Source organism: Anabrus simplex, chromosome 3, assembly GCF_040414725.1.
Source record: "Anabrus simplex isolate iqAnaSimp1 chromosome 3, ASM4041472v1, whole genome shotgun sequence".
Lineage (NCBI taxonomy): Eukaryota > Metazoa > Arthropoda > Insecta > Orthoptera > Tettigoniidae > Anabrus > Anabrus simplex.
This window is the reverse complement of record NC_090267.1, coordinates 150498581-150524412: the sequence shown is the minus strand read 5'-3', so window position 1 is coordinate 150524412 and position 25832 is coordinate 150498581. Positions and strand designations below refer to the sequence as shown.

The following is a 25832-nucleotide window of genomic DNA, read 5'->3' as shown; positions in this document are numbered from 1 at the left end:
TACAAAATGACTGAAATAAGTGTATTTTTGAAGATATATATATATGCAAATTTTAAAACATGAGAGAGAGAGAGAGAGAGAGAATTATGAAACAAAGTAGAATTCTGTGTGAAATAAAAGTTGAGAAAGGTACACTAGAAGAATAAAGTATGAAGGGTGAAGTTAAAAAAAAAAAAAAAAAAAAAAAAAAAAAGAGGATGAGGTAGAAGGAGGAAAGCCTTATTATTTGTGTCTTTCCATCACATGCTTTGTGCATGCACGTTTAAATTTCTTGGGCACTAATATCCCTCTGACGTGGTAGATTGGTCTGTTCATGAATTGCAACAGCTGAAAAGGAATTACCCTATCTGAGGACTTTTGATTGGGTAAGGTACGAATATGTATGTGTGTATATATATTCTCTCTCTCTCTCTCTCTCTCTCTCTCTCTCTCTCTCTCTCTCTCTCTCAAGATGATTGATCGCATTTTGTGGCAAACGTTTTAGTTTTCTTATTCAAAGAACATCACCTAATCTAGCTTAACCATACTATATGAATACCTATTTCAAGCACCAGTAGAGAAATTATACACTCTGCCATATCTTGAGGTGTATCCCATTCTTACTTAATTGCAGACTTTAATATTAGAAGGCGCAGGCTGGAGATCATCATTACTACACGGCTACAAGTCTGACGAAGAAAGTGAGTTACAGAGTGAATCAACGTGGTAAAACAGGTTTAATCAGGTAGACTAAGCTTCAGGGATATATTGAAATCTCTACTTACTACTAGAATAGAGAATACTGAGATAAAATTGAAATTTTAGTGTCGAAATTTTCTTGTTGTGAGAAGCCATCTTGTCAAAGATTTTGAACACACTAAGGTCGCACTCCACATTAGGAGTACGTTGAGTGATCTAAGCGCTAACGCGTGGCGGAGAATAAAGATAGTCAGTCCGCCATCTTGAGTCCAAAAGAGAAGAGAGAGGCATAGAAACACAATCATATCAACCTCAATAATAAATCTCCCGGAGAAGATAATTGGAAGTTCATATCCGGTAATATTTTAAATCAACATTTTAAATTAAACAGTATATAGTGAGTATCTTATATAGAGCCCACCATGCCTTCCAACAACACTTCAGGAATGTCAAACGAAGAACTACTTCACAAATGTCCACAATGCGATAATACCTTTGATGGTTATAGTGGCGCTGTCGGCTGCGATGGAAACTGCAAAAGATGGTTCCATAAAGACTGCACTTCGTTGACAACTACAGAGTTCAACGCCCTCAAAAGCAAGAAAGGGAATTTGCTATGGATGTGTAACTTATGCAGGAACCTCCTAGAAACATATGGCATAAACACATCCTCGCAAGAAGAAAAAGAGGTCGGGAAAGAAATAAAGAAAGCCGTAGAAGAGAATAAAAAGACCTGCGACGAACTAAAGGATAAAATAGAAGATATGGGGAACACACTCTTGAAGAAGATGGCCCTCATACTTGAGGCACAATTACAGCAAGCAGACTGTCTAGTAAATAATAACACATCATACAGTCACGCCACAGCAACGTGCCAGAATATAGAAAAATGTCATGAGTTGGACAGTACTCAGATAAATCTTCCAACAGACAGCCTTCAACCTCAGGAAACAATAATCATGACGGGAAGAAGGGGAAGTACAAACGAACAAGTTAAACCTACTCAAATACAAACGAATAAGACGCAAGACCATCAATTTGTAAACACTAGAGTACAAAGAAATGGAGTAACCGTCATAAGAGGAACAAAGACTGTCGGAAGTGAAGAACTCCAGTCAGGGTCAGCCTGGCTATACGTTGGAGGCCTGTACCACAACACTGAAGCAGTGAAGCTAACGAAATACCTAAAGGACAACGGAATAGTGGGTAAAACACAAGTAGAACAGCTGCCATCAAGAGGCACGAATAGCGCCTTCAAGGTTGGCATACCACTCGCAGAACTGGAAAAGGTGAAACAGTCAGATTTCTGGCCACAAGGGGTAACGGTCAGAAGATTCAATCTAAATTTTCGTCGCCAGAGGAACACAGGCGTGGAACTCTAGGATCCCGATCACAAGAAACCCACATGAAATCAAATTATCTGAACCAGACAATAAACGACCCATAAATAACAAGGTTAGTGTACTCCTATGGAATGTGGAAGGTCTAAGAGGTGTGATAAATAATTCCCCAAACGATTTATTTAGAGATTTTGATATATGCCTTTTGACAGAGACATTTGCTACTCCAGAAAACAGAACCGATGTCCCGGGATACTATAACATACATGCTTTAGCAAAGAAAGATGTCAGAGGAAGACCATCTGGGGGGGGTGGCCTGTCTGATTAAACCAAATTTGGCCCCATTCCAAGTATTGATGACAGAAGAAGACTTACTAGTGGTCCGTGCAAATATTGGTATAATCATATGTGTATATTTCCGCCCTGACTGCAGTCCAATAGACATACTTGACAGCCTGCAAAGTGCCTTCAACATAATCCCGCAAGGGGAAAGCATTATCCTTGCAGGAGATCTAAACTGCCCAATCGATAGAGCGAGTAGGAAAACAGAATTAATACTGAACTATCTAAATGAAGAGGGTATGACCCTAGTGAATGATCGAAATATGCAGACATACCTATGTCACAATGGTGGAAGTGCAATTGATTTAGTGCTAATACGAGGATTTGAAGCAAAGGCACAAAACTTACTAACGTATACTGACGGCTCGGTAATGCGGAAACATATACCAGTGATTACAGAATTAAGATGTAAAAACTTAAAGACGATACAGAATGAACAAAAAGGGGCTAAGAGAACAATAGACACCAATATCTTGGAGGATAATATAGGAGTAATACAAGATATACTGAGGGAAATCAGAGAAGGAGAAATAGATGCGGCATTATCCCTAATAGAGAACTACATCAAAGGAGCGACAGTGAATGCAACAATCACAGGTAGCGCGAAAAAATGGTTTGACAGAGATTGTTACCAAACTAGACAGCTAACTTTGGAGAAACTAAGAAAAGCAAGGCAGACTAAGGAGATAACTGACCTAGCAGATTATCAGAATGTTAGAAAGGAATATAAATTTCTAATAAAACAAAAAAGAGTTGAATACGAGGAAAGGCAAAATCTTGAACTAATAAAGCAAATTGAAGAAGATCCGTATAAAGCTCTCCGTACAAGACAATCGCGCTTTCCAACGGACATACCGATGGAGGTTTGGGAAGCACACTTGGAACAAACACTACGCTACAATAACACAACACCCACAACCATTACAGATGATGAAATAGAGCAGTGCACGCCCTTCTCAATAGCTGAAGTAAAGAATGTTATTGAGGCCACGAGGAACCATAGAGCTGCAGGTCCGGATGGGATTTTCAATGAACATCTGAAAGCCTCAGCACCATACCTATTGCTAGTATGGACAGAGCTGCTGAACAAATGTCTAGAGACAGGGAAGATTCCATCATCTTGGAGGAAGTCAACCATAAAAATGCTCTATAAAGGAAAAGGAGAGGTGAATAGACCTGAGTCCTACAGAGGAATTGCACTGGAACAAGTAGGTTTTAAACTGCTTACGAGATTGCTGACCCAACGCATAGGCACAACAGTAGATCCGCTTTTGCCGGAAGAACAGTATGGCTTTAGATCAGGCAGATCAACTTTGATGGCAGCTGGAAATCTACTTCAAGACATCCACCGAGCAATTGCCGAACATCGAGGGAAGATGTATGTAGTTTTCATTGACTATACCAAGGCCTTTGACAGAGTAAACAGGACAAAGATGCTGAAGAAGCTGGAAGCTTTAATTGGAAGAACATGGCTGACAAGACTAGCAGTAAATATATTAACAGAAAATTTCGTACAAATAAATGACAACCTTTGCACGTCCAAATGGATCAGCCAAACGATTGGAGTGCTTCAGGGCGACCCATTGAGTCCATTACTATTCAATGTCCTAACGCATGATGTGACAGCTAAGATCAAGAGATGCACTAAGAGTGTAAACGCATACATATATGCCGATGACATGGCATTGGCCTCAGAGAATAGAGATGAATTACAGAGTGCGATGGATCTCATCACAGAATGGGCAGATGAGAATGAAATGGCGCTAAATATAAACAAAACTGAGTTAGTAGTATTCAGAAAAGGTGGTAAATTAGCAAAACAGGATTTTATACAATGCAAAGGACAGAGGCTCAGGAATAGCAATGCCTACAAATACCTCGGAATCACAATTCAAGTAACTGGAACGTCTTTCTCGATACACCTGAGGGAAAGAATAGCCGCAGCAATTGGGAACATCAACGACATCAAGCAACTACCACGCCTGTCCCTGGAGACAGCCATGCGACTTTTCGTAATCAAGGTTATGCCTGTAGCCACATATGGTCTGGAGTTAATATGGGAGTTCCTCTCGAAGAAACAACTGCAAGAATTGGAAAGTCTGAAAGCGAGGTTCCTCAAGCGAGTTCTAAGCGTCTCGAAATACACTCCATCTCGACTAGTCTATGTATTGGCGAGGGAAACGTTTTTAGTGGAGGATGTAAGACTTCACCTACTGCTACCATCCACAACAAGTTATCGAGAACTCTTACAAGAACTAAAAGAAAAAAGAGCAGATATTGGGATGGATTTCTACGGGACAGACGCCATGATCAACCATGAATGGACACGCACAGGATATGACTTACGGCATACAGTTACGAGGTTTGTCATACATGGGTTTCATCATAAAGTATGCCAGACCTTGAATTATCATGAACCAGGCCCGGATTGCGTGTGTAGACTCTGTGACCAACACTGTGAGAAGTATCACGCATTACAGTGCAAGCGTAGGCAACAAACGATCACCCAGCTTGCTAATGAATAGTGGAAATGACAATTAAAAGTGCAAAAAAAAAAAAACATTGTGACAATAAGTGGAAAGATATTTTATTTTATTTATTTCTTAAAATGGCCATTGGCTGCAATAAAATTCTTATTAGTATTTAGCATCAAAATTAAGCGATCGTTTACTTTAGCCTTTATTTTTAAGAGTTAACAACTGCTATCAGACACGTTATTTACACTTGTATAACGAAAATATGTTCTCCTCTTTCATTCCCATTTTTATTAACAGAACAGCATTCGCCGGGTATTACTAATCTACTCCGACATCGCCTTCGAATGTCGATGAGAGAGCTTGCTAGTGGACATAGCGAGGAAACGATACCGAAGATGATCGATCTCATTCAATATAATTAATGGGTGCATAAATGTCGGTAATGGAAAAAATTGTGTGCACTTAATCGCTCGTAATAACGTATGCGTCTGGGATAAGGATCACACTGTATCCGAAGGATAATACACAGTTTAATATAGGAATTTTAAAAGGACAGACAAAATCTGTTATAACAGGATTCTCGTTATTTGCCATACTCGTTATAGCGATCTTCTACTGTAGTTTAACACCTTGAACACTGGCATATTTGTAACCTGTTAACTGCTGTATACTGAGCATTTTAGCTATACTTTGAGACTTTATAATTTCCACACTTGTTGAGATAAATGAATTATTCTTGTTGTATTTGAAACTATCTGTCTCAGCACTGATCTCATTTAATTTTTTGCACCGGAATATGAAAGGGGGCCAAAATATTTTATGATGTTTTTAAAACTTTTTCTTTTTAAATTTCGATTCATGTTTGTAATAATTTTTTCATATTTACATTTAACATTTTTACATTAATACATTACTATGTTTTTATGAGAGAAAAAAGGATGTTATTTGTCAATATAATCTTTTCTTACAGTCCCAATTAACAAAATTTTGACTTCATATGGTAAAGTTCAAAACATTTAGGTAAACAGAGAGGTGTATTGCAGCTTTCACAATACCATCGCGTCTCTTTCCTAGATCGTTTTCCAGTCTCTTTTAGTGATGTTTCTGAACACACTTTACACACTCTTGTAGGTCTTGCCTTATGTTCTGTTGATGGTATTTTCATTGGAAAATGGCGAGCTGCAAGACGGTTGATAGAAGATGGTGGCAACGGCTGATCTTTCTGAAATTCTTCTCCTCGTTTCTCCGCAAATGCAGCTGAAAGAGCCTTCTTGTAGCCATTCGGATGACAAATCTTATTGTTATCTCTCGGTTTCTTGTACAGAATGAAGGAATTGACCACTGCCACTGTGAAGAGATTAAAAAAAATACTTTCTTCCACCACTTCAAAGTTTTTCTACCAGATGGATAGTAAGCTAGTAGCTGGTTGTTGTGGTCCACACCAGGTTTGTTTTCATTGTAATCTAAGACAACGTCTGGCTTCACTTTTTCCGTTGTACCAAATCTAGATTTTACCTTGACTTTCGAGGCTGAAACACTATGTGCTTACATAAAATCAGCTTCATGGTCCGTATCGCACTTCAATAGATTCACAATTAAGTATTTATTTATTTTCCACCTAGTCGATACAATGATTGCTTAATGCAATTTAATGTTTAAAAGTGGTACATGTTTCATATATTATCAACATCTTTAGCCACATAACACTGTTTAGATGAAAAATATATAAATTGACAAAGTAATGCTTTAGAGGAAGTGCCCTAAACACACTATGTGCTGTCGATAACAAGTACACATCACGCGTATCCCTCCACTTCAAACAAAACAAGTGATCACTTCTACGGAATGAAAATTCTCCTTTCTTCAGTGGGAAATTCAGGAGATCTTTTGGAAGCCCCCTTCTATTTTTCATTAAGTTACCCACCGCAAGGGCTTTTTCCTTCCCTAGCTCATAAAATAACGCTGGGCTTGTGTAAAATCTGTCCATATAGACGACATGACCTTGCCCTAATAGATTGCCACAAAGTTCATGAACCAATGATATGATGGAATTGTCCTTGTTTCCGGCCCTTCCCAAGTACATTTTTATGTTTACTACACAACCAGATTTGGCGTCAGCAACCATGTAAAATTTGATCCCGTATTTATGCGATTTGTTTTTCATGTACACGCGAAACAAAATTCTACCTCAAAATGGACACAGGCCCAAAGAGGATAGAATAGAATAGAGATGAAACTCAATGATAAATTTTGGTACCAAGCTGCTCGGCGCTAGTAGTTTCGGTCTCTCATCAGAGATAGTGCCACAATGCGCATTTTGTGCACTATCTTACCGCTATTATCAACAGATAGCGCAGAGAGCCGACATCCGGCGCAGTGACGCATATCCGGGTATGCTTACAGCTCCTCTCGGGCTCAGAATCTTGAAGATTGACAGTGAAGGGTACCATTATTCTCACTATCGGAATTTCCCTCGAGAAGTCCTCCTCTTGTAACTTCTCTGTGTGTGTGCAATACACTTACTCCACACCTCTGTTGACATGCTGTCTGTGGCCTCATGAGGGAGCTTTTCAGCATCAGTGATCTTAATTCTTCAAGTACTGATGTTGAGGCTGACTCAACATCCTTGCCTGTTGCTCTGAGTCCAACGTTGAGTTCATCTTGACACTGACTTTACTTTGTTCTTATCGGTTCGTATATGCATCTGCCTTCTATCGGCTAATATATGAACTTTACATGTAACTAATCTCATGATTAGACCCGTATTGAATTTGCTATAATATGCTTACAATATTGTGATTTTTTATTCCTTTTCAATATAATTGGTTTTATGTTGTTAGATCATAATATTGTAAGTATATAATATATGAACTCCGTAGAGTTTAAGAAAGAAATTCCTGTTGTCAAAAGAATGCACCTTAGGTATTCCGTGGAAATATTATAAAATAATTACTCTAACATATGCTGGCAGCGAGATCATAACAGCTGTGTTTACATTCCATAGTTACCGCTCCCTGTTAGACAATACACATGTATTTCCCGAGTTATATTTGTAATGTTTGAGAATTTTATCCTGTAATCATGGATGGGAATGATACAAGGAGGCCAATGTAGATGAACATAGTGGTGGTGCTGGTGGTGGTGATGATGATGATTATTATTATTGTTTATGTGAATTAGATGACTAATTTCTGATTTGTCAAGTGAAAGTGATGGTGTGAATGATGGTAGCGTACTGAGTGAAGTAAATTTCAACACGTAAATGTAAAAAAACAAAGAATTAAATTTTTTTCATAGTCAACCAGGATACGCTGTCAGACTTGCGTGTGCTATTGTTTGGTGCTTTATTTAATTGAATTGAATGCTTGCATTGTCCATAACAATTACTGACTGCAGCAGGATATTAGGAAGTAGCTGTTCTAGGAACCATTTTTTAAACAATGTGGAATTCATGTCCAAATAATCAGTGGAACTGTTTTCCGATTTCGAGCGTTAAATTAATTTGCATTGCAGTAAGAATTTTGTAGATGCTGATACCATATGACACACGATAACCTGAGCCACCTTACTGCTAGGAACCTTAAGTCTACCAGTCCCGTCATTCATTACCCAGCATCCCTTCCTTGATTCTGGTGTATGAAAATCTCGTCTATATAAAATATAGTCAAGTTAACCTCCTATTTTATGCCATGAATGGTCCTTAGAAATAGCATTCTAGCTAAACAGTATCACTGCGTTCCATTAACATCTTATGTCCTTCATTACATTTTTTATATTTAAAACCCATACTCCTTCAAATTAGGAGGAGAGGTGACTTACTATCACTGAACCCCACTGCTTATATTGTTTTCTTGAGAAGTTTCATTGCTGTTGAAAATTGTCCACCAGCGTATACACGTCAAAAATTGTACTGTACAGCAATCGTCTTAAGTTTGTTACTGGTTTCTGGCGGTGAGAATTGTTTTCCTGGTAACATTTTTACTTTGCTTATTTGTACTTTATGAACACCGACACCGCACGTAGTTAATGTGAGTCCCTGCGATGTGGCACTCTTGTCCCAAGCATCTTCTGCCTGGTTCTTCTCTCGTTCCTTAACATTCTGTAAGTACTCGTGCACTTAAACACTACCTTTTGAGCTTGCTTATGCGAAACTTATTTACTTCCTACCTCTGCTTCCATCATAATCTAGATAATCGCTTCTATGCTTCAAAATGTGCGAAATGATTGGTCTGCCCTCACCACAACTTATTTACTCATCTGCTAAATCTTAACTGATTGTTATTGGCGCAGTTGTGGGGAGGAGTGCTGCCATAACGACATGGTGTTCTGCACACAGTCTCCCTGAATGGCACACATTATAGGATATGCTTTGTTTACAGCAGGTGAAATAGGAATTTACTGGGAAAGAAAGCTTCTCATAAGAAGATGCACTACTGTTATTACTAATTCAATGTGGTACTCCTACTCCTGCCTTCTAATTTTGTTTTATTTCTTCCTTAGGAACATCGCCCAGTTTTCCCTGTAGATGTTGCCACAGAAGTGTATGATCCATCATTAGTTGATCATCACTCCAACCACCACTCCTCAGCAACTGTGGTGAACACAAGTGGGTCATGGGCCAGTAAGCGTGGAGTATCCAAGAATTCGCACCACAGTAGTCAGCATACGTTAGCCCCACCACAGCCTCAACAAGTGTCCCACCACCATCACCACCACCATCACCACCTCAGTGTGCAGCACAGTAAGAAGGAGCCGACACAACTCAGTCCTGTAAAGAAGAGAGTCAAAGAGGGCACCCCACCTTCAGGTAAGATGATTACTCAGTAATTATCATAATTTAAATTTTGAATGTAATTTTATTCCCCATATGTTTCATAGAACATGGTTATTAGGGTGCCCCTTATTTGGGTCAGATTTACTCAGAAATAAAATTTCATCTCAATACACCTATATTAACCCGTGCCAACTTTAGCATGAAATTTGAATGTTAGGAATTATAGTTTTTGTAGTTTTAACTCTTCAGTCCTGGGACTTGAAAAGTTAAGAAAATTATGCTAATGATATTTTCTTGATCTTAGGGATACCAGAAAACAACCTAACACATTTTTCGAATTTTACCATAGTACATGTAAGAGGGACGCTTTGTCCACATATGTGGACCTCAGGTTTCAGTTGCAACATTTTACAATGAAACTCCTAAAATGAAACATCTTTAACTTTTCTTTCTTTCACACATAGCAACAAACATACACAAGATTTACATACATACCTCATGTTTTATTAAGTTTCTGAACATCTGAGGTAACTAATCAAATATGCACGAAGGGTAACTGTTCATATTTCTTCCATGAATGAATACCATTTTTACACTCTGCCTGTGGTAAAGCTGAAAACAATTGGTCTTCATAACACACAGGTAGAGTTTACTTTTCACACACATTATTCTTGTTTTCGATTTACAACCAGGATAGCGGCATTTTGATGCATTTCTTGAATCAACAAACTGAGGAATGTGACCAGTATTATCCAGCCTCACTTCAGGAATGGGTGCTACCACAACCTTGTTTGAAATACCTGCTCCTCTTCTATTTGTGTTTCCTGACTGACATCTGAACATTGTGGCAATGAACGAGGCCTTCCTCTTTTACTGGCAAAAACTGGGTATGCCTTTTGTTGATAGTTTATCATGGCTATACCCATATGCATTGTATAGTTTAGCAAAGACAATCTGGTATTCTTTGGGACATCATTTACCCCATACCATCTAAGGTACATATCCTAACAATTCACTGTAACCAAATCAATGAAGTGATTAAACAGTTGGACATGTCATTTTTTTATGTGTATGTAGCACCTGTAGTAGGACAAAAAACAATCACCCAAATGCACTCCACCTATCTTCTCATTATAAACTTCTACAAGTGATGGGATAGGAATTTCCACTTTCTTTCTTTCCTTCCTCCTTGGATCATCATTTATACACAGAAGCTGGTTCACTTCCAATGGATGAAGAAAGTAGCAACACAGTTTTGTTATCTTTCCACTTAACTATACAACTATTGTTATCACCTCTGATACAACTATTGTTATCACCCCTGACTTTCTCATCCCATTCTCCTCTTTGAAGTTGATTATCCTTCTTTAGCTTTTCTATAACTGGACCAATCTTATTCTTCACCACCGTTCCAGTCTGATAGATATTTCTTTCTAACAGAAAATCGAGGGATTTTAAACTGGTAAAAAAATCTGTCAGTATAGACACAATCCTGGCTATTCTGAGGAAGAGATTCTGTCAGGAGCTTTACAACAGTAGCACCTAGTCCAAGTTGTTTCATGTCTTTGATAGGAATTGTTCCTTTGCCAGTATAGGAAAAGAAATCTAACAACAGGCCATCAGGAGCTGCAAGCACAAAATTCTTAAGTCCCACAGGATTAGGCTTTGATGGGATATACTGACAGAACCCACATTACAAACCATCACTCTCATTTTTGTTCCGTATTGAAAACGGCGATCTGACTTGGTTTGCAAAAGGAGTATATGTATTATGCCACCTATTCACCTATTGAGGCATTTACTCCTAATATGCTGAAGAAATGGCCTGACTTTCCAAAGCTTGTCATTTTTGTCATGTTCACCTATTGAATAGGTGATTTTTTGCAAGTTGCTTTACGTCGCACCGACACAGATATGTCTTATGGCGACGATGGGACAGGGAAGGGCTAGGAGTGGGAACGAAGCGGCCATGGCCTTAATTAAGGAACAGCCCCAGCATTTGCCTAACGTGAAAATGGGAAACCACGGAAAACCATCTTGAGGGCTGCCGACAGTGGGGTTCGAACCCACTATCTCCCGAATACTGGATACTGGCCGCACTTAAGCGACTGCAGCTATCGAGCTCGGTGAATAGGTAGGATAATAAATATACTCCTTTTGTAAACTAAGTGAGAACCCACATTTCCAAGAAAAGGGTACCATTTGTTCATCTATTGCAACATGGTTGGATCTTGGAAGTGTGAGGCATTTACTCCTAATATGCTGAAGAAATGGCCTGACTTCCCAAAGCTTGTCATTTTCGTCATGTTCAGCACTGTTGTCTGCAAAATGCATGAAGTGCCTTAACTCAAAAATCTATCTCGAGACATGCTGTTCAAAACCAGTGGCACATGTTTCATGTTTCCAATACATTTTTACCTGAGGATATCCTAAGCAACCCGTTACTACCTGAATTCTCGCCAAATGCATCAACTCCCCTGCAGTAGTATTAACAAATCTGTGAACACGTGTCTGAAAGGAATACAGGTTGGTCTGCTCTGCGTGAAGCTCCCAAATTCAACAGGTAAATACTCCAACAAGGATTCGAATATTCCCCTTTCATCATGGTAATATGGCTCATAGATTTCTTCTCTGACCGGTCCTTGTGGGGCCATTCTGAAACGGAACAAAACAAAATAATAAGAAATAAAATAATAATGTAGTTCATATATAATCATCTGCATAAGAATCTATGTCAAAAGGCTGCAAAAAAATTAGAATACATAACTAGCAAACTTATGTTTTACTTTTCAGATCATTTTCCTAAAATTCGGCTGATATGGGGTCTGCGACCGTGACCCATTGGGTACATTAGCGTGATTGGTATCTTGATCACAGTTAGTTTCATTGTCATGGTTATCATTATCATTAGGTGGTCCAGTTTCATCTGGACGTTGGCCATCATTGGGATCATCAGCTTTATGTTCACTCCCATCATCATCATCATCATCATCATCATCATCATCATCATCAATATCATATGCGACCACTTCATTTGTGCATCTAAGTCACACATGTCCTCATCAGATAATTCTGCATCACTGTTATTCAGTAAATGCATCAGTTGTTTGTCATTCAATCCCTTGCATTCTGTGAAACAAAATAACCCTTCTTATAATGTGATCAAAACAATGACCTGGGGTCCACACATGAGGACTGACACAAAAAGTGGATAAGGAACTCACTATTTTGAGAAAGTATGCATGCATGTGGGATATACTGCCTTCATTTATTATGTAAAAATTATTTCTGCACTGAAAAACAATTAAATAATGCAAAAGTACGACTTATTTGCATGCTTCCTGTTAGAGCCCACCATTTTCATGTCTTTACAGGGAATACGTTTCCCACACTGCCAGCTCGCTCTAGTGGTAGAAATTGCAAACTAGGAGGTACACACTAGTGGACTACCGACCTCTGCCACTTTAATGCATCATATCAAGCAAGAAATAAATGAAAGTGAGGTGCACATGTGTGGACCGGGGGACTGAAGAAGTTAAGCCAGTGGAAAAGCATTTTTAATATCTAATGTCATCATCATTTTCATTTGCCCTTGTCCAGCTCCTGCCAGGTTGGGGTGTTAATAGCACTTCTCCACCGTTGCCTCTCCTTCCACCACTCCTCTTCTGTAATTGTATTCCAGTCCAGTCTTCTTTTTTCTTATACTGTTCTTGGCAGAGTCCATCCATCTTACTCTGGGCCTCCCTCTTGCCTTCTTTTCTTCTATCTTAGCCTCCAACACTTGTTTTGGTATCCTTCCCTTATCCATCCTTGTAATATGTCCAAACCATCTCAATTTATTCTTCATCCTATCATTCAGTTTTTCTACCCCTATTTCTTTTCTGACCTCTACATTTCTTACTGTGTTTCTCCTTGTCTTCCCTGCAGTACTCCTCACAAACGTCATCTCACTGGCTTGAATTTTACTCTTATATATCTCTCAATGTCCAAGTCTCTGATGCGTACATTAATATAGGGGTATACAGTGATCTCCCCAGAAATTTTCATCAGCCGGGTGGCAGGAATGCGTAGCCGGGCAGGAAATTCTATGTAAAAAATGAATATGATAAAATCTTAATTTATCCCCCTCAGGGCACTGACAGTGATATAAGGCAGGTAAAGATTAACTGCAAAATTACGTTGTTATCACCAACAAGACATAAGAGTATTTTGAACTGGTATTCTACTCTACTGCTTGTTCGTAATCATGTAACTACGGGGATTACCACTCGGTTGCTGTGGAGTGCCGTACACGTTTGTAACATCATGCGGAATAGAGTGATTGCATGCAATTGCACACTAATCCATACACCGCTTGAGCACGACAGTACGCGAGTCAAGCTGCAAATATTTTACAAAATGTTCAGAACTATTTACATAAAAACAGTACCGGTTTTGACTTGTAGATAGGTCATCATCAGCTGTTGGTGAACCTGCTTAATAGCTTTCCATGACCACAGTCCTGAAATAGTATTTGGTGACAACGGACTTAGCATCGGCAGTGTAGATAAGTACGTAAGTTTTCCATTATATTAATACTTCTATATTTATTTTTGTCATCACTGGTTCATGTTATCACTAAACTCTCTATCATTGACAAGTTTCCACAACGTCAACAATACTGTACATATATAAGCATGTTTTAAGTGATTTGATAGAATCTGAGGATGTTCTTATAGAACGAAACATGTCATTCTTTGTATATTAAGTGTGTATTTTACAGGCATATTTATAGTGTTATAATTTATATTGTAATTGCTGTGTGTTTGACAGACTGAAAAGTTTTTATTGCATTTAATCAAGTCGACACTGGAAAATATGGCTTCATTCTTAACAAACAAACAAACAAACAAACTAATTAAACAGGAATGCCTTATTCTAATTTACTAATGTTAAGATAAGGTACAATTATAGGGCTTTGACTTCTTGGAGTCCCATTCAAATATCTATGCTGCTGCCAACATTACGTCAAACAAGATATATATATGGTACAATGAAAGGCTTTGCCATGCTGAGTCCCATGAATGCCACATATTCCAAAAATTGTATAGCTGAGGTTAAAAATAGGGTATAGTTATTGGGGAATAAAGGGTCACTGAGGTTTTGGTGTCAAGTTCAAATATCTATGCAGTATGCCAGCATTATGTCCAGCTGTTGTATAGATAGAATCAAAGTGCATTGTTGGGCCGCAATTTTCTGGGGAACGTTGCGTTCAATAGATTGAGGTTCTGTAGTTTGTTTAACAGGTACTATGTTCATTGTTAGTCTATGTTGTTGCTGATACATGCTAGTTTTCAGGATCCTTGTTGAGGCATGTTATGCTATGTATGACGTATTGAAATTACAGAAAGTAGGTTGATAGAGGTCCCCTCTTCATACTTGCATTTACGCTCAGGTAAATTCAAAAATCTGAGAAAGAAAAAAGAAGTGGGAATTAGAATAACTGATAGAGAGTGCCTGCTAAATTTGTGTGTGTGTGTGTGTGTGTGTGTGTGCGCGCGTGCGTGCGTGCGTGCGTGCTCTGGGTTGTGTGGGTTTGTGTCTGTTGATTCTTTTTAAATGTGAATGTAATGGGAATGGAATGGCTGTGTTGAAGAGAATGTTTGTTTTATCTGTGATTTCATTTAAGTTAAGGTTGGGATTAGCGTATTGGTCCATATTGATATTAAAAATCTTCCATTATATTGAACAATGGGCCTGTGGGTTCATATTTAAAGTTTCCATGTCATTCTTGATATTAGTGAACTTATGCTTGTGTTCCTCGACATGTTGCCTATGGATGAAAAGCGATTATATTTAGTGGCATTGATATGTTCGTTGTAGCGAATAGAAAAACATCTGCCGGTGCACCCAATGTAGCTGGCTTCACAATCGTTGCATTTTATGCGGTATACTCCTGAGTGGCTGTATTTGTTGTTTTCATTGACAGATTTAGTGTTATGTAAAATGTAAGCATTATTACACGTGGTTCTGTAAGCTATTCTTAGATTGCATCGTTTGAAAAATATTAGTTATGGGGTGGATGTGGGTGTTGTTAAAGATAAAAAGTGCGTAGTCTTTCTTAAGTTTGTTGTTTCTACTTAATTTGGATTTCGGCTGATGTTTTATTTTGTGAATGATATTGTTTATCATGTTTCTATTGTATCCGTTATGCTCCGCTATTTTGTGAATTAGGTTTAATTCTTTATTTAATTCTTCCTGGGACAGGGGTATGTTGAAAGCTCTGTATATCATACTGTAATATGCCGCCTTTTTGTGTGCGTTAGGGTGAGTTGAATCTACTTTTATAGTATTGGAAGTTTGTGTAGGTTTTCTATAGATTTTGTATGTCAAGTGGTCTTCAGTTTTAGAGATGGATAAATTAAGATAATTCAGAGTGTGAGCTTCCTCAGTCTCCATCGTAAATTTTATATGTGGATCTATTTTGTTTAGCTGTTCAAGTATGTTGTTTTCGTTTGTAAACCTGCAGTTTATAACAACGAAGATATCATCTACAAATCTGCACCAGAATGTTTTATTGTTAATTTTGCTCATTTCTAAGTGGTCTGTGTATGTGTGCAGCACACTCCCGACTATACTTAAGGACATACCAGCCCACACGTAAGTAAGAAACACTCTATAGCACACAAACCATTCTCTATCAGTTATTCTAATTCCCACTTCCTTTTTCTTTCTCAGATTTTTGAATTTACCTGAGCGTAAATGCAAGTATGAAGAAGGGAGCTCTATCAACCTACTTTCTTTAATTTCAATATGTCACACATAGCATGATATGCCTCAACAAAGATCCTGAAAACTAGCATGTATCAGCAACAACATAGACTAAGAATAAACATAGTACCTGTTAAACAAGCTACAGAACCTCAATCTTCTGAACGCAATGTTCGCCGCAAAATTGCGGCCCAACAGCTTGATTCTATCTATACAACAGTTGGACATAATGCTGGCATACTGCATAGATATTTGAACTTGACACCAAAACCTCAGTGACCCTTTATTTTCTAAGAACTATACCCTATTTTTAACCTCAGCTATACAATTTTTGGAATATGTGGCATTCATGTGACTCCAACATGCCAAAGCCTTTCATTGCACCATATGTATATATCTTGTTTGACGTAATGTTGGCAGCAGCATAGATATTTGAATGGGACTCCAAGTCAAAGCCCTGTAATTGTACCATATGTATAGATCTTAACATTAGTATTATATTAGAATAAGGCATTCTTGTTTAATTAGTTTTTAGTAATGTTTTATTATGTACAATCTCTATTAAGCAGGCTCACCAACAGCTGATGATGACCTATTTACAGGTCAAAACCAGTATTGTTTTTATGAAAATAATGATAAACATTTTGTAAAATAAAGTATTGTTTAGATGGAAAACTCACCCTTCATACTTGTGTACTTAAATTATCAATACGGACAATGAAGCTGATAGATTATAGCGAGTCAAGCTAAACATTTAAACTCTCATGCAATTGATGCAATTTTGCTGACTAACAAAGTTTATTAAATAAACAGTTTTAACTGTTTGACAGTATATACGTTTTAATTTGGTGCACCCAGCGGCTCAGATATGTATTAATATTATGTCACTAGCACCTGTCTAGATTGTTAGCCGGGTGGTCTGTAAAAATGGCAGGGCGTTGCGCCCATTATAAAGGTTCTAGGGAGAACACTGGATATAGTACTTCTTGTACATTGACATTTAATAGGAACTTCTCTGTTCAACACCTGGTTCCTTACATTCTGGTAGAGCATATTTCCTGTGTGTATCATTCTGCTGATTTCCTTATCCAACCTTGCATCTTGTATTATTTCTGTTCCCCAATATTTGAAGTATTCAACAATCTCAAGCTTTGTCCCTTGATACTAATGATTCCTTTTCCTTCTCTTCCTCTTTTTGTCATCACCACTGTTTTGCTCTTCTCCACACTGATTTTCATACCATATTTTTCAATATTGTCATTTAAAACCTGTAGTTGGATTTGCAATACTGAAGTGTTGTCTTCCCAAATCACTATGTCATCTGCAAACAACAATATTTTCATATCCCTTCCATATCTTGCCTGGTTCCTTTGGAATTTCATCCATAACCATTATAAACATAAGTGGAGACAATACACTTCCTTGTCTTCAGTTTGGTTTCTAAACCAATCTGTTCTCCCCACTGGACTGGACACAACTAGTTTCACTAGTTCCCTTGATTTTGTTTCACATTCTTCTCGTTCCTGGGTTTCCCACACCTTTTCTCTATTAGCACTATTGTATGTCTTCTCTGGATCAAGGAATACCATCACAAGATCTTCTCCATATTTCCACTATTTCTCTATTAGTAATCTCACGGTAAATAATAGGGTCTATCGTTGACCTGCCCTGTTAACCCATACTGTTCTTCTAAATTTATTTCCACCCTACTTCTCATCCTCCTTTCTATTATTCGCTCCATCTTTTTGTTTATATTCAACATTTATCTGTGTTATCAAGTGAAATTTAGTTTAACATTTCATGTTATTAGATTTTCGTGCTACGAATAGGCCTGATTTTTTTTTAAATGGTTGGGCCAAGTTCTAGGCTACATAATTCCGAAGTTTTGGATTATTTAGATGCTTTAGACGATGACAGTGACTTTATATATATATATACTTACCGGATATTGCAATAGGAGTTGAATCATGGCTGAGAACTTATATAATGGATGCAGAAATTTTCTCACGGAACTGGAGGGTGTATCGTAGAGATAGGATAGGAATGGTAGGAGGGGGAGTATTCATTCTGGTGAAAGAATTTGTAAGCTACGAAAAAGTTAAAGATGACAAACACAAAATTCTAGGGGTAAGGCTCATTTCTAGAGATAATAGGCAATTTGATGTCTTTGGAGTGTACAGACCAGGAAAGGGTAGCGCAGATGCTGATGCAGAATTATTTGATAAGATAATCAGTTATGTGGGAAACGATAAGGAAAGGAACGTGATTGTAGCGGGTGATCTCAATTTACCAAATGTCAATTGGGAAGGTAATACAAACGACAGGAAGCATGAGCAACAAATGGCAAATAAGTTAATATGGGAAGGGCGCCTGTTTCAGAAAGTGATGGAACCAACTAGAGGGAAGAATATTCTGAATGTGGTGTTGGTAAAACCAGATGAGCTGTTTAGAGAAACCAAAGTAATAGATGGTGTTAGTGATCACAAAACTGTTTTTGTGGTAGTTAAAAATAAATGTGAAATAAAGGAAGATATTAAAATAAGTACTATTAGGCAGTTACCATTTTTCTGATAAAACAGGAATGAGGGAGTTTTTAATAAGTAACTATGATCGGTGGAAAACGGTAAATAAAAATGTAAACAGACTCTGGGATGGGTTTAAAGCAATTGTTGAGGAGTGTGAAAATAGGTTTGTACCTTTAAAGGTGGTAAGGAATGGTAATGATCCACTATATTATAACAGGGAAGTAAAGAGACTAAGAAGGAGGTGCAGGTTGGAAAGAAATAGTTAGAAATGGCTGTGGAAGTAAGGAGAAATTAAAGGAACTTACAGGAAATTGAATTTAGCAAAGAAGTCAGCTAAGGATAACATGATGGCAAGCATATTTGGCAGCTGTGCAAATTTTAGTGAAAAATGGAGACGTATGCGTAGGTACTTTAAGGCAGAAACAGGTTCCAAGAAGGATATTCCAAGAATAATTAATGAATAAGAGGAGTGTGTATGCGAGGATCTTCAAAAGGCAGAAGTATTCAGACAGCAGTATGTAAAGATTGTTGGTTACAAGGGTAACGTCCAGATAGAGGAGGTGACTAATACTAAAGAAGTATTAAAATTTACCTATGACAACAATTACATTTACAAAAATTGAAAACTAGAAAAGCAGGCGGAATTGATAAGGTTTCGGGGGATATACTAAAGACAATGGGTTGGGATATAGTACCATATCTGAAGTACTTACTTGATTATTGTTTGCATGAAGGAGCTATACCAAATGAATGGAGAGTTGCTATAGTAGCCCTGCGTATAAAGGAAAGGGTGATAGGCATAAAGCTGAAAATTACAGGCCTGTCAGTTTGACATGCATTGCCTGTAAGCTTTGGGAAGGCATTCCTTCTGACTATATAAGATATGTTTGCAAAATTAATAACTGGTTTGATAGAAGGCAGTTTGGGTTTAGGAAAGATTATTCCACTGAAGCTCAAGTTGTAGGATTCCAGCAAGATATCCTTTATTCAGGATGTCAATTGGATTGTATAGCGATTGACCTGTCTAAGGCATTTTATAGGGTAGATCATGGGAGACTACTGGCAAAAATGAGTGCAATTGGACTTTACAAAAGAGTGACTGAATGGGTGGCTCTGTTTCTAGAAAATATAAATCAAGGGTACAGATTTCTGGACATGATTATGTAGTTATTTAGGGGTTGTAGTAAGGATGTAAAGGAGAGGGCATATAAGTCTCTGGTAAGACCCCAACTAGAGTATGGTTCCAGTGTATGGAACCTCACCAGGATTACTTGATTCAAGAACTGGAAAAAATCCAAAGAAAAGCAGCTCGATTTGTTCTGGGTGATGTCCGACAAAAGAGTAGCGTTACAAAAATGTTGCAAAGTTTGGGCTGTGAAGACTTGGGAGAAAGGAGACGAGCTGCTCGACTAAGTGGTATGTTACATGATACAAATCTCATGTTATGGTCCGTATTGAAATGTACTTAAAAGTCAAATAATAATACTAGATTATAAATTCCACCTGTTCAATACATAAAGAGTTTTTTATATTTGAATTTAAGAAATAGTTCTTAACAGAGGGACATGTTTCACCCATAATGAGGGAATCATCAGCCTAAAAATCTCACACCTGAAAGAAAGATGAGGATGTAATAGACAAGAAAAATGTTGCACCTATCAATACTATTTATTGTGAATGAATTATTGCACTAGTACTGGTTTCGGCCTCTCTTGGCCATCATCAGCTAGCACACAATATTTACAGTCATTAGACAAAATTACAAAGATGTTACGTTAGAGCATCCGGATGTCTAATGAAAAATGGAAGTAAAATATATTGCAGTATGTTGCGTTAAAATATCTCTGATTAAAGTGTTGATGGTTATAATAAACTAAAACCTATTAAGTGTGGATGGACATCCATTTTTCATTAGACATCCGGATGCTCTAACGTAACACCTTTGTAATTTTGTCTAATGACTGTAAATATTGTGTGCTAGCTGATGATGGCCAAGAGAGGCCGAAACCGGTACTAGTGCAATAATTCATTCACAATAAATGGTATTGATCGTAGAACATTTTTCTTGTCTATTACATTGAATCCAATCAATACGGAATATGAAACTTATAAATAATAATAAGAAAGATCAGGATCCTGATTGTTCTTATACCTAAATAAGAGGATACTGTTTTAGGCACAAATGTGTATAAAATGACTAACATGTAGAATATAGTAGTTATAAGTACTCTTATGACATCATCATCATCATCAGTGTTCTCTGCCATACGGCAGGTCTTCACATGGCAGCTCTCCACGCAATCCTGTCTCTTGCCACCCTCTTTATTTCCTCATACTACTCCTCATTCTATCCTGATACTGTCCAGCAACTGATATCTTCTCTGTCCTCGTTGTCTTTTTCCATTTACCGTTTCTTCTATAGCATCTATAAGCAAGCAATCTCTCCTCATCCAATGACCAATCCAATTGTGCTTTCTCTTCTTGATTACTTTTAATATATTTCTCTCTTCCCCAGCTCTTCTCAAGACTTCTTCATTCTTTACTTTTTCTATCCATTGTATACTCTCCATTCTCCTCCATATCCACATCTCAGATGCTTCTAGTCTTCTTTTGTCTTCTTTTCTCAATGTCCAAGTCTCAGCTCCATACAGTGCCATGCTCCATACAAAGCACTTCACGAATCGCTTCCTCAAGTCTCTATCCATGCCCCCACAAAAATGTCTGCTCTTCTTATTAAATGCTTCCTTCGCAATCGCAATACAAGTTTTCACCTCTTATGACAAAGTCTTATAATCAATTCTTATTGTAGATCTCCACGAATGTCTTGTTTTTTAAATGTGGTACCAAGTGGTTAGTTAAAAGTTCAAAAAGAATACGTAAATTGCTGCGTTGAAATAAAATTTGGTAAATATGGTGCCTTATTCTGGAGATGGTGTAAGGAACTTATAATAGCTTAATATTTAGGATAAAAGTCACTCTTTGTGGTAGTAAGTTATTAATTTTATATGAAAAGAAAATTTAAATAAAAAAACTCTTATGTATTGAACAGATGGAATTTATAATCTAGTATTACTATTTGACTTTAAGTGGTAGGTTCTGTGCTGTTAGTGGAGAGATGACGTGGGAGGACATCAGTAGACGAATAAGCTTGAGTGGTGTCTTTAAAAGTAGGAAAGATGACAATATTGAACCCTTTGGTCCATATTGAGGGATACCTACCTTTCTTACCTATCAGCAAAGTTCATGAGATCTGTCTCTTGGGTCGTATCGGGTTCTTCGTCACTTGCTGAGGTGAAGGTAGGGTTCAGTAATTCTAATCTATCTACTCGAATGAAAGGTCTGTTTAAAAGATTTCTATTTATTCAGGAAATTTTGAAGCATTCGGATATGTCAACGGTATCATTGAAGTCAATTGTGTCCACTGGGCACCACAATCATTTTTGCATAAAGGGTCAGAACACTGGTGTGAGCCTTTGACGTAACTGCCTGATGGGCATTCTTACTAGAAACCATTGTCTCACTTATTAATTATTTAAGAAAGGAATCCTTAAATTCGGCTTCCATGTGAGACCACATGTACCATCATAGTGATTCGTTATGGTCCAGCCCTCGTAACACGAACTCTGGACTCTGGGTATAATTAAGGCAGTCCAATCGGTGTGTGCCACACAGTGGTTCTACGGCATGGACCCTTAATTGAATCGATGTGACCTGCGTCTATGTCATGGACCGACATCTGAACTTCTAAGTTACTTTAAAGTCATTGTGGATGATGACCGCAAGGAAAATGATGCTACAGTGGCATATGACCCTAATCTAAATCACTGAGGTTGATGACCCCTTGACCATCCAATTTATAAGCTGAAGGCCAAACATAATTAAGTTACATCGGTTGATGACCAAAGTTTCCACTTTACTATCCCCAGCACATTCACTGCTCAGTCAATCAAAGTTCAATAATTACAACAATAGCAATACTCACAAACTTTGTGGCACTAAAATCCATTTCCTTCGGATATGTCCCCTTAATCGTTACTTTACCATTTAAACATTCCCCAGAAAACAAACTAAGATTTCCAGAATGCATCTCCAAGTTATTCGCTTGATTAAAGTTATTTGAAAATGCGGTTTCACTGAATTTAATAATTAAATAAATTTAAATGATTTAACGAAATGTTAAAGAACAACAATTTCTATCTCCGCGTTAAAGAACAACAATTTCTATCTCCGCGGACTCTGGTTTCTTCACAAATTCCTACGCAGCTGTGATGTAAATTCAATCATGTGATGTTTATCTGGCTGGAAAAGAATTGTTACATAATTCATGTCCAGTTATATATCTTGTCTATGATCTCACACTTTAAATCTAATCTAGTCCTAGCCATTATTAACACTTGGATATCCTAATAATCTACGTACAAACCAAAACAACTCGCCATATAATTACGATGTCATATCTCGTCATACCATTTACAAATTTTGCACGCCCCTCACCGACAAACCAATCATCACTACCATCGCTCTATATTTTGGACAACCCTGAATTTGGTTACTCTTGTTCCTTATACTCGAAGTTCGTGGTTTCAAATGTTCGTTACGTCCCCAATTTAACAAATTTACAGTATTCCACAATACTCAGGTTATTACCAGATATGAATTTCAACTAAATTCAACATTTAAAGTTCTCCCCGGCCGAGAATACAATCTCAATTCCACGCATGTCCCGTTATATATCTGTGTGTTTCTCTATCAGCTGCCAGCCTTTCACCCTCGCCCGCTTGGCAGTGACATGAAGCACCTGTTCTGTTCTACTTGACTGGCTTCTCAAAATGTTCCCTTTTAAATTCTGCCAACATAATTAAACATACGATATTCTAACCAACAAAATGCACAGATTATGCTTCAAGATGCCCACACTAATTATACGCGTCGCAAATGAATACTGCCATGGATTTCTATATATTTCTTTCCATTCCCAACATTATAAAATATTCCTCGGGCTTCCATGTCCCGGCTTCAATGACAGGACTCTAACCTGATTCGCACATCTCATCTCAACTCATACGACAAAACTAACCTCTGTTTCCCAACTCCACAACTATCACCGACAAAGAACTGGAATAAAATCCTTACTAGAATTCACGACGTCTAATACGCAAATGCATTAATGATGAACAGCTTCGCATAACATGATATCGTATTTTAATAACTTGATTTTTACGAAAAATGACTGAAAATTTCTACTAGATCTTTTTATTGTCAGTGAGACACAGTTTAAAATGGGCCTAGAAAAACATTTCACTCCGTAACCAAATTCATCACACTAGACTCTCACCCGACAGCGCGCTTCCACTCGATTGAAAATGAGTAACCATGGATTTCTAAATTATTTACGTCAAAATTACAGACAGAAAAATTTTACGTCGAATGAACATCTTAATTTGACATCACAAAATATAGGCAGTACACACACACGGGAATGGCGATCTACATTGGACGTGATATCACTTCGAAACCCTATTCAATAACTTTTTACAACATTATACGGCACTCGCAAGACTTCAAAAATTTATCCAAGTGGAAAATAAAACAAATGACTCTTTTAGTCGTATTCTCACATTTACAAAACTTAATAGGGGTGACCACTGCGTCGTATATCCCCATTCAAAATACACTTTTAGAGATCATGAAACAAGATATAATAGGTAGTAAGATGGAAAGTCACATTATCTTATGTAGTCACACCAGTGTTCGCCATAGGGCTCACCTGCGACCCTGGCATTTTATTTAGCCATTTTTACATTCATGGCTTTACAGCTCATTATTATATTTCTTCAGGATTCCTGGAATAAAGCATTAAAAAAAAGAAATGCCCTTCACTTTTTTGTTGAGCGCACACGATGGACTGTAATTTCTTTCCGCACACGAATTACTTTCTTTACAAATTTATTCGGTACCTTAACCGTCCTATCTGATACAATTATTTCACTCAAGAAAACGATCTCCTCGTGGAGTCAAGACCCCAGCCACAATGGCTAAAATCTGCAGTTGAACTCAGTCTACTTTGTTGTTTGATTTCGCAGAGCATCTCAACAGTTTTTCGTCCGCTTTGTATCACAAATGCCAGAGAAGGAGACTTCGTCATGGCGTCCCTTCATATTTATAGCAGTTACCCCCTCTCTTCGGGTATCTCCCTTTGCCGCCAAGAAAATTTCTATAAATTTTCTGACTTAACTAAACTGTAATTACAAGAGTTTTGAAAGTGACAACGTACTTGCTACATTTCTGGCGGTAGTGTTCATGGACATTTAAAATTTATACAGGTTCGATTTGTGGGATAAATGACCTCCTTTGATAGGCACTATATTTTTTTTGACTTGGCTTGGGTCACGCCATGTACACGCGCTTTGAAATAGTTCGCAAAACTGACTTAAGATTCTTCCGCCGTTAACACGTGCGGCTGACGTCACGTATCCCAGAGCGTGGGACCGAAGGTAATCACCCCCTCGTCACGTGTCAAATCCATGCTATCAAGAATCTAACTTCTAAATGAATTGTCAATTTATTCATAATGTTCTTAGGGCACAAAGGTCATAGGTTCAATATGAAGATAAAGTTGAAATTCAAGAGGACAAATTGGGGCAAATATTCATTTATAGGAATGGGAGTTAGGGACTGGAATAACTTACCAAGGGAGATGTTCATTAAATTTCCAATTTCGTTGCAATCATTTAAGAAAAGGCTAGGAAAATAACAGATAGGGAATCTGCCACCTGGGCGACTGCTTTAAATGCATATCAGTAGTGATTGATTTATCGTTTTGGCTACTTGTGACAACAGTGTGATTCCTTGTTAATTGTTACATCCTGTCACCTCTCGTTTAACTGTTATACGCTCTGCGAGCCGATCTATCGGCTCAAGTGGTATTGCTTAAAACACTCAGCTT

General features: G+C 37.8%; 1 protein-coding gene across 1 annotated transcript in view; it reads left to right on the top strand.

Annotated features, from left to right (window-relative positions):
• The window catches only part of Hipk (Homeodomain interacting protein kinase), a 435335-nt gene that overhangs the window by 200761 nt on the left and 208742 nt on the right, over nt 1–25832 (top strand). Inside the window, exon 13 of the mRNA XM_067142782.2 lies at nt 9338–9644. Within this exon, the coding sequence (XP_066998883.2) occupies nt 9338–9644 (307 nt within the window). The remainder of the gene's footprint in view (nt 1–9337; nt 9645–25832) is intronic.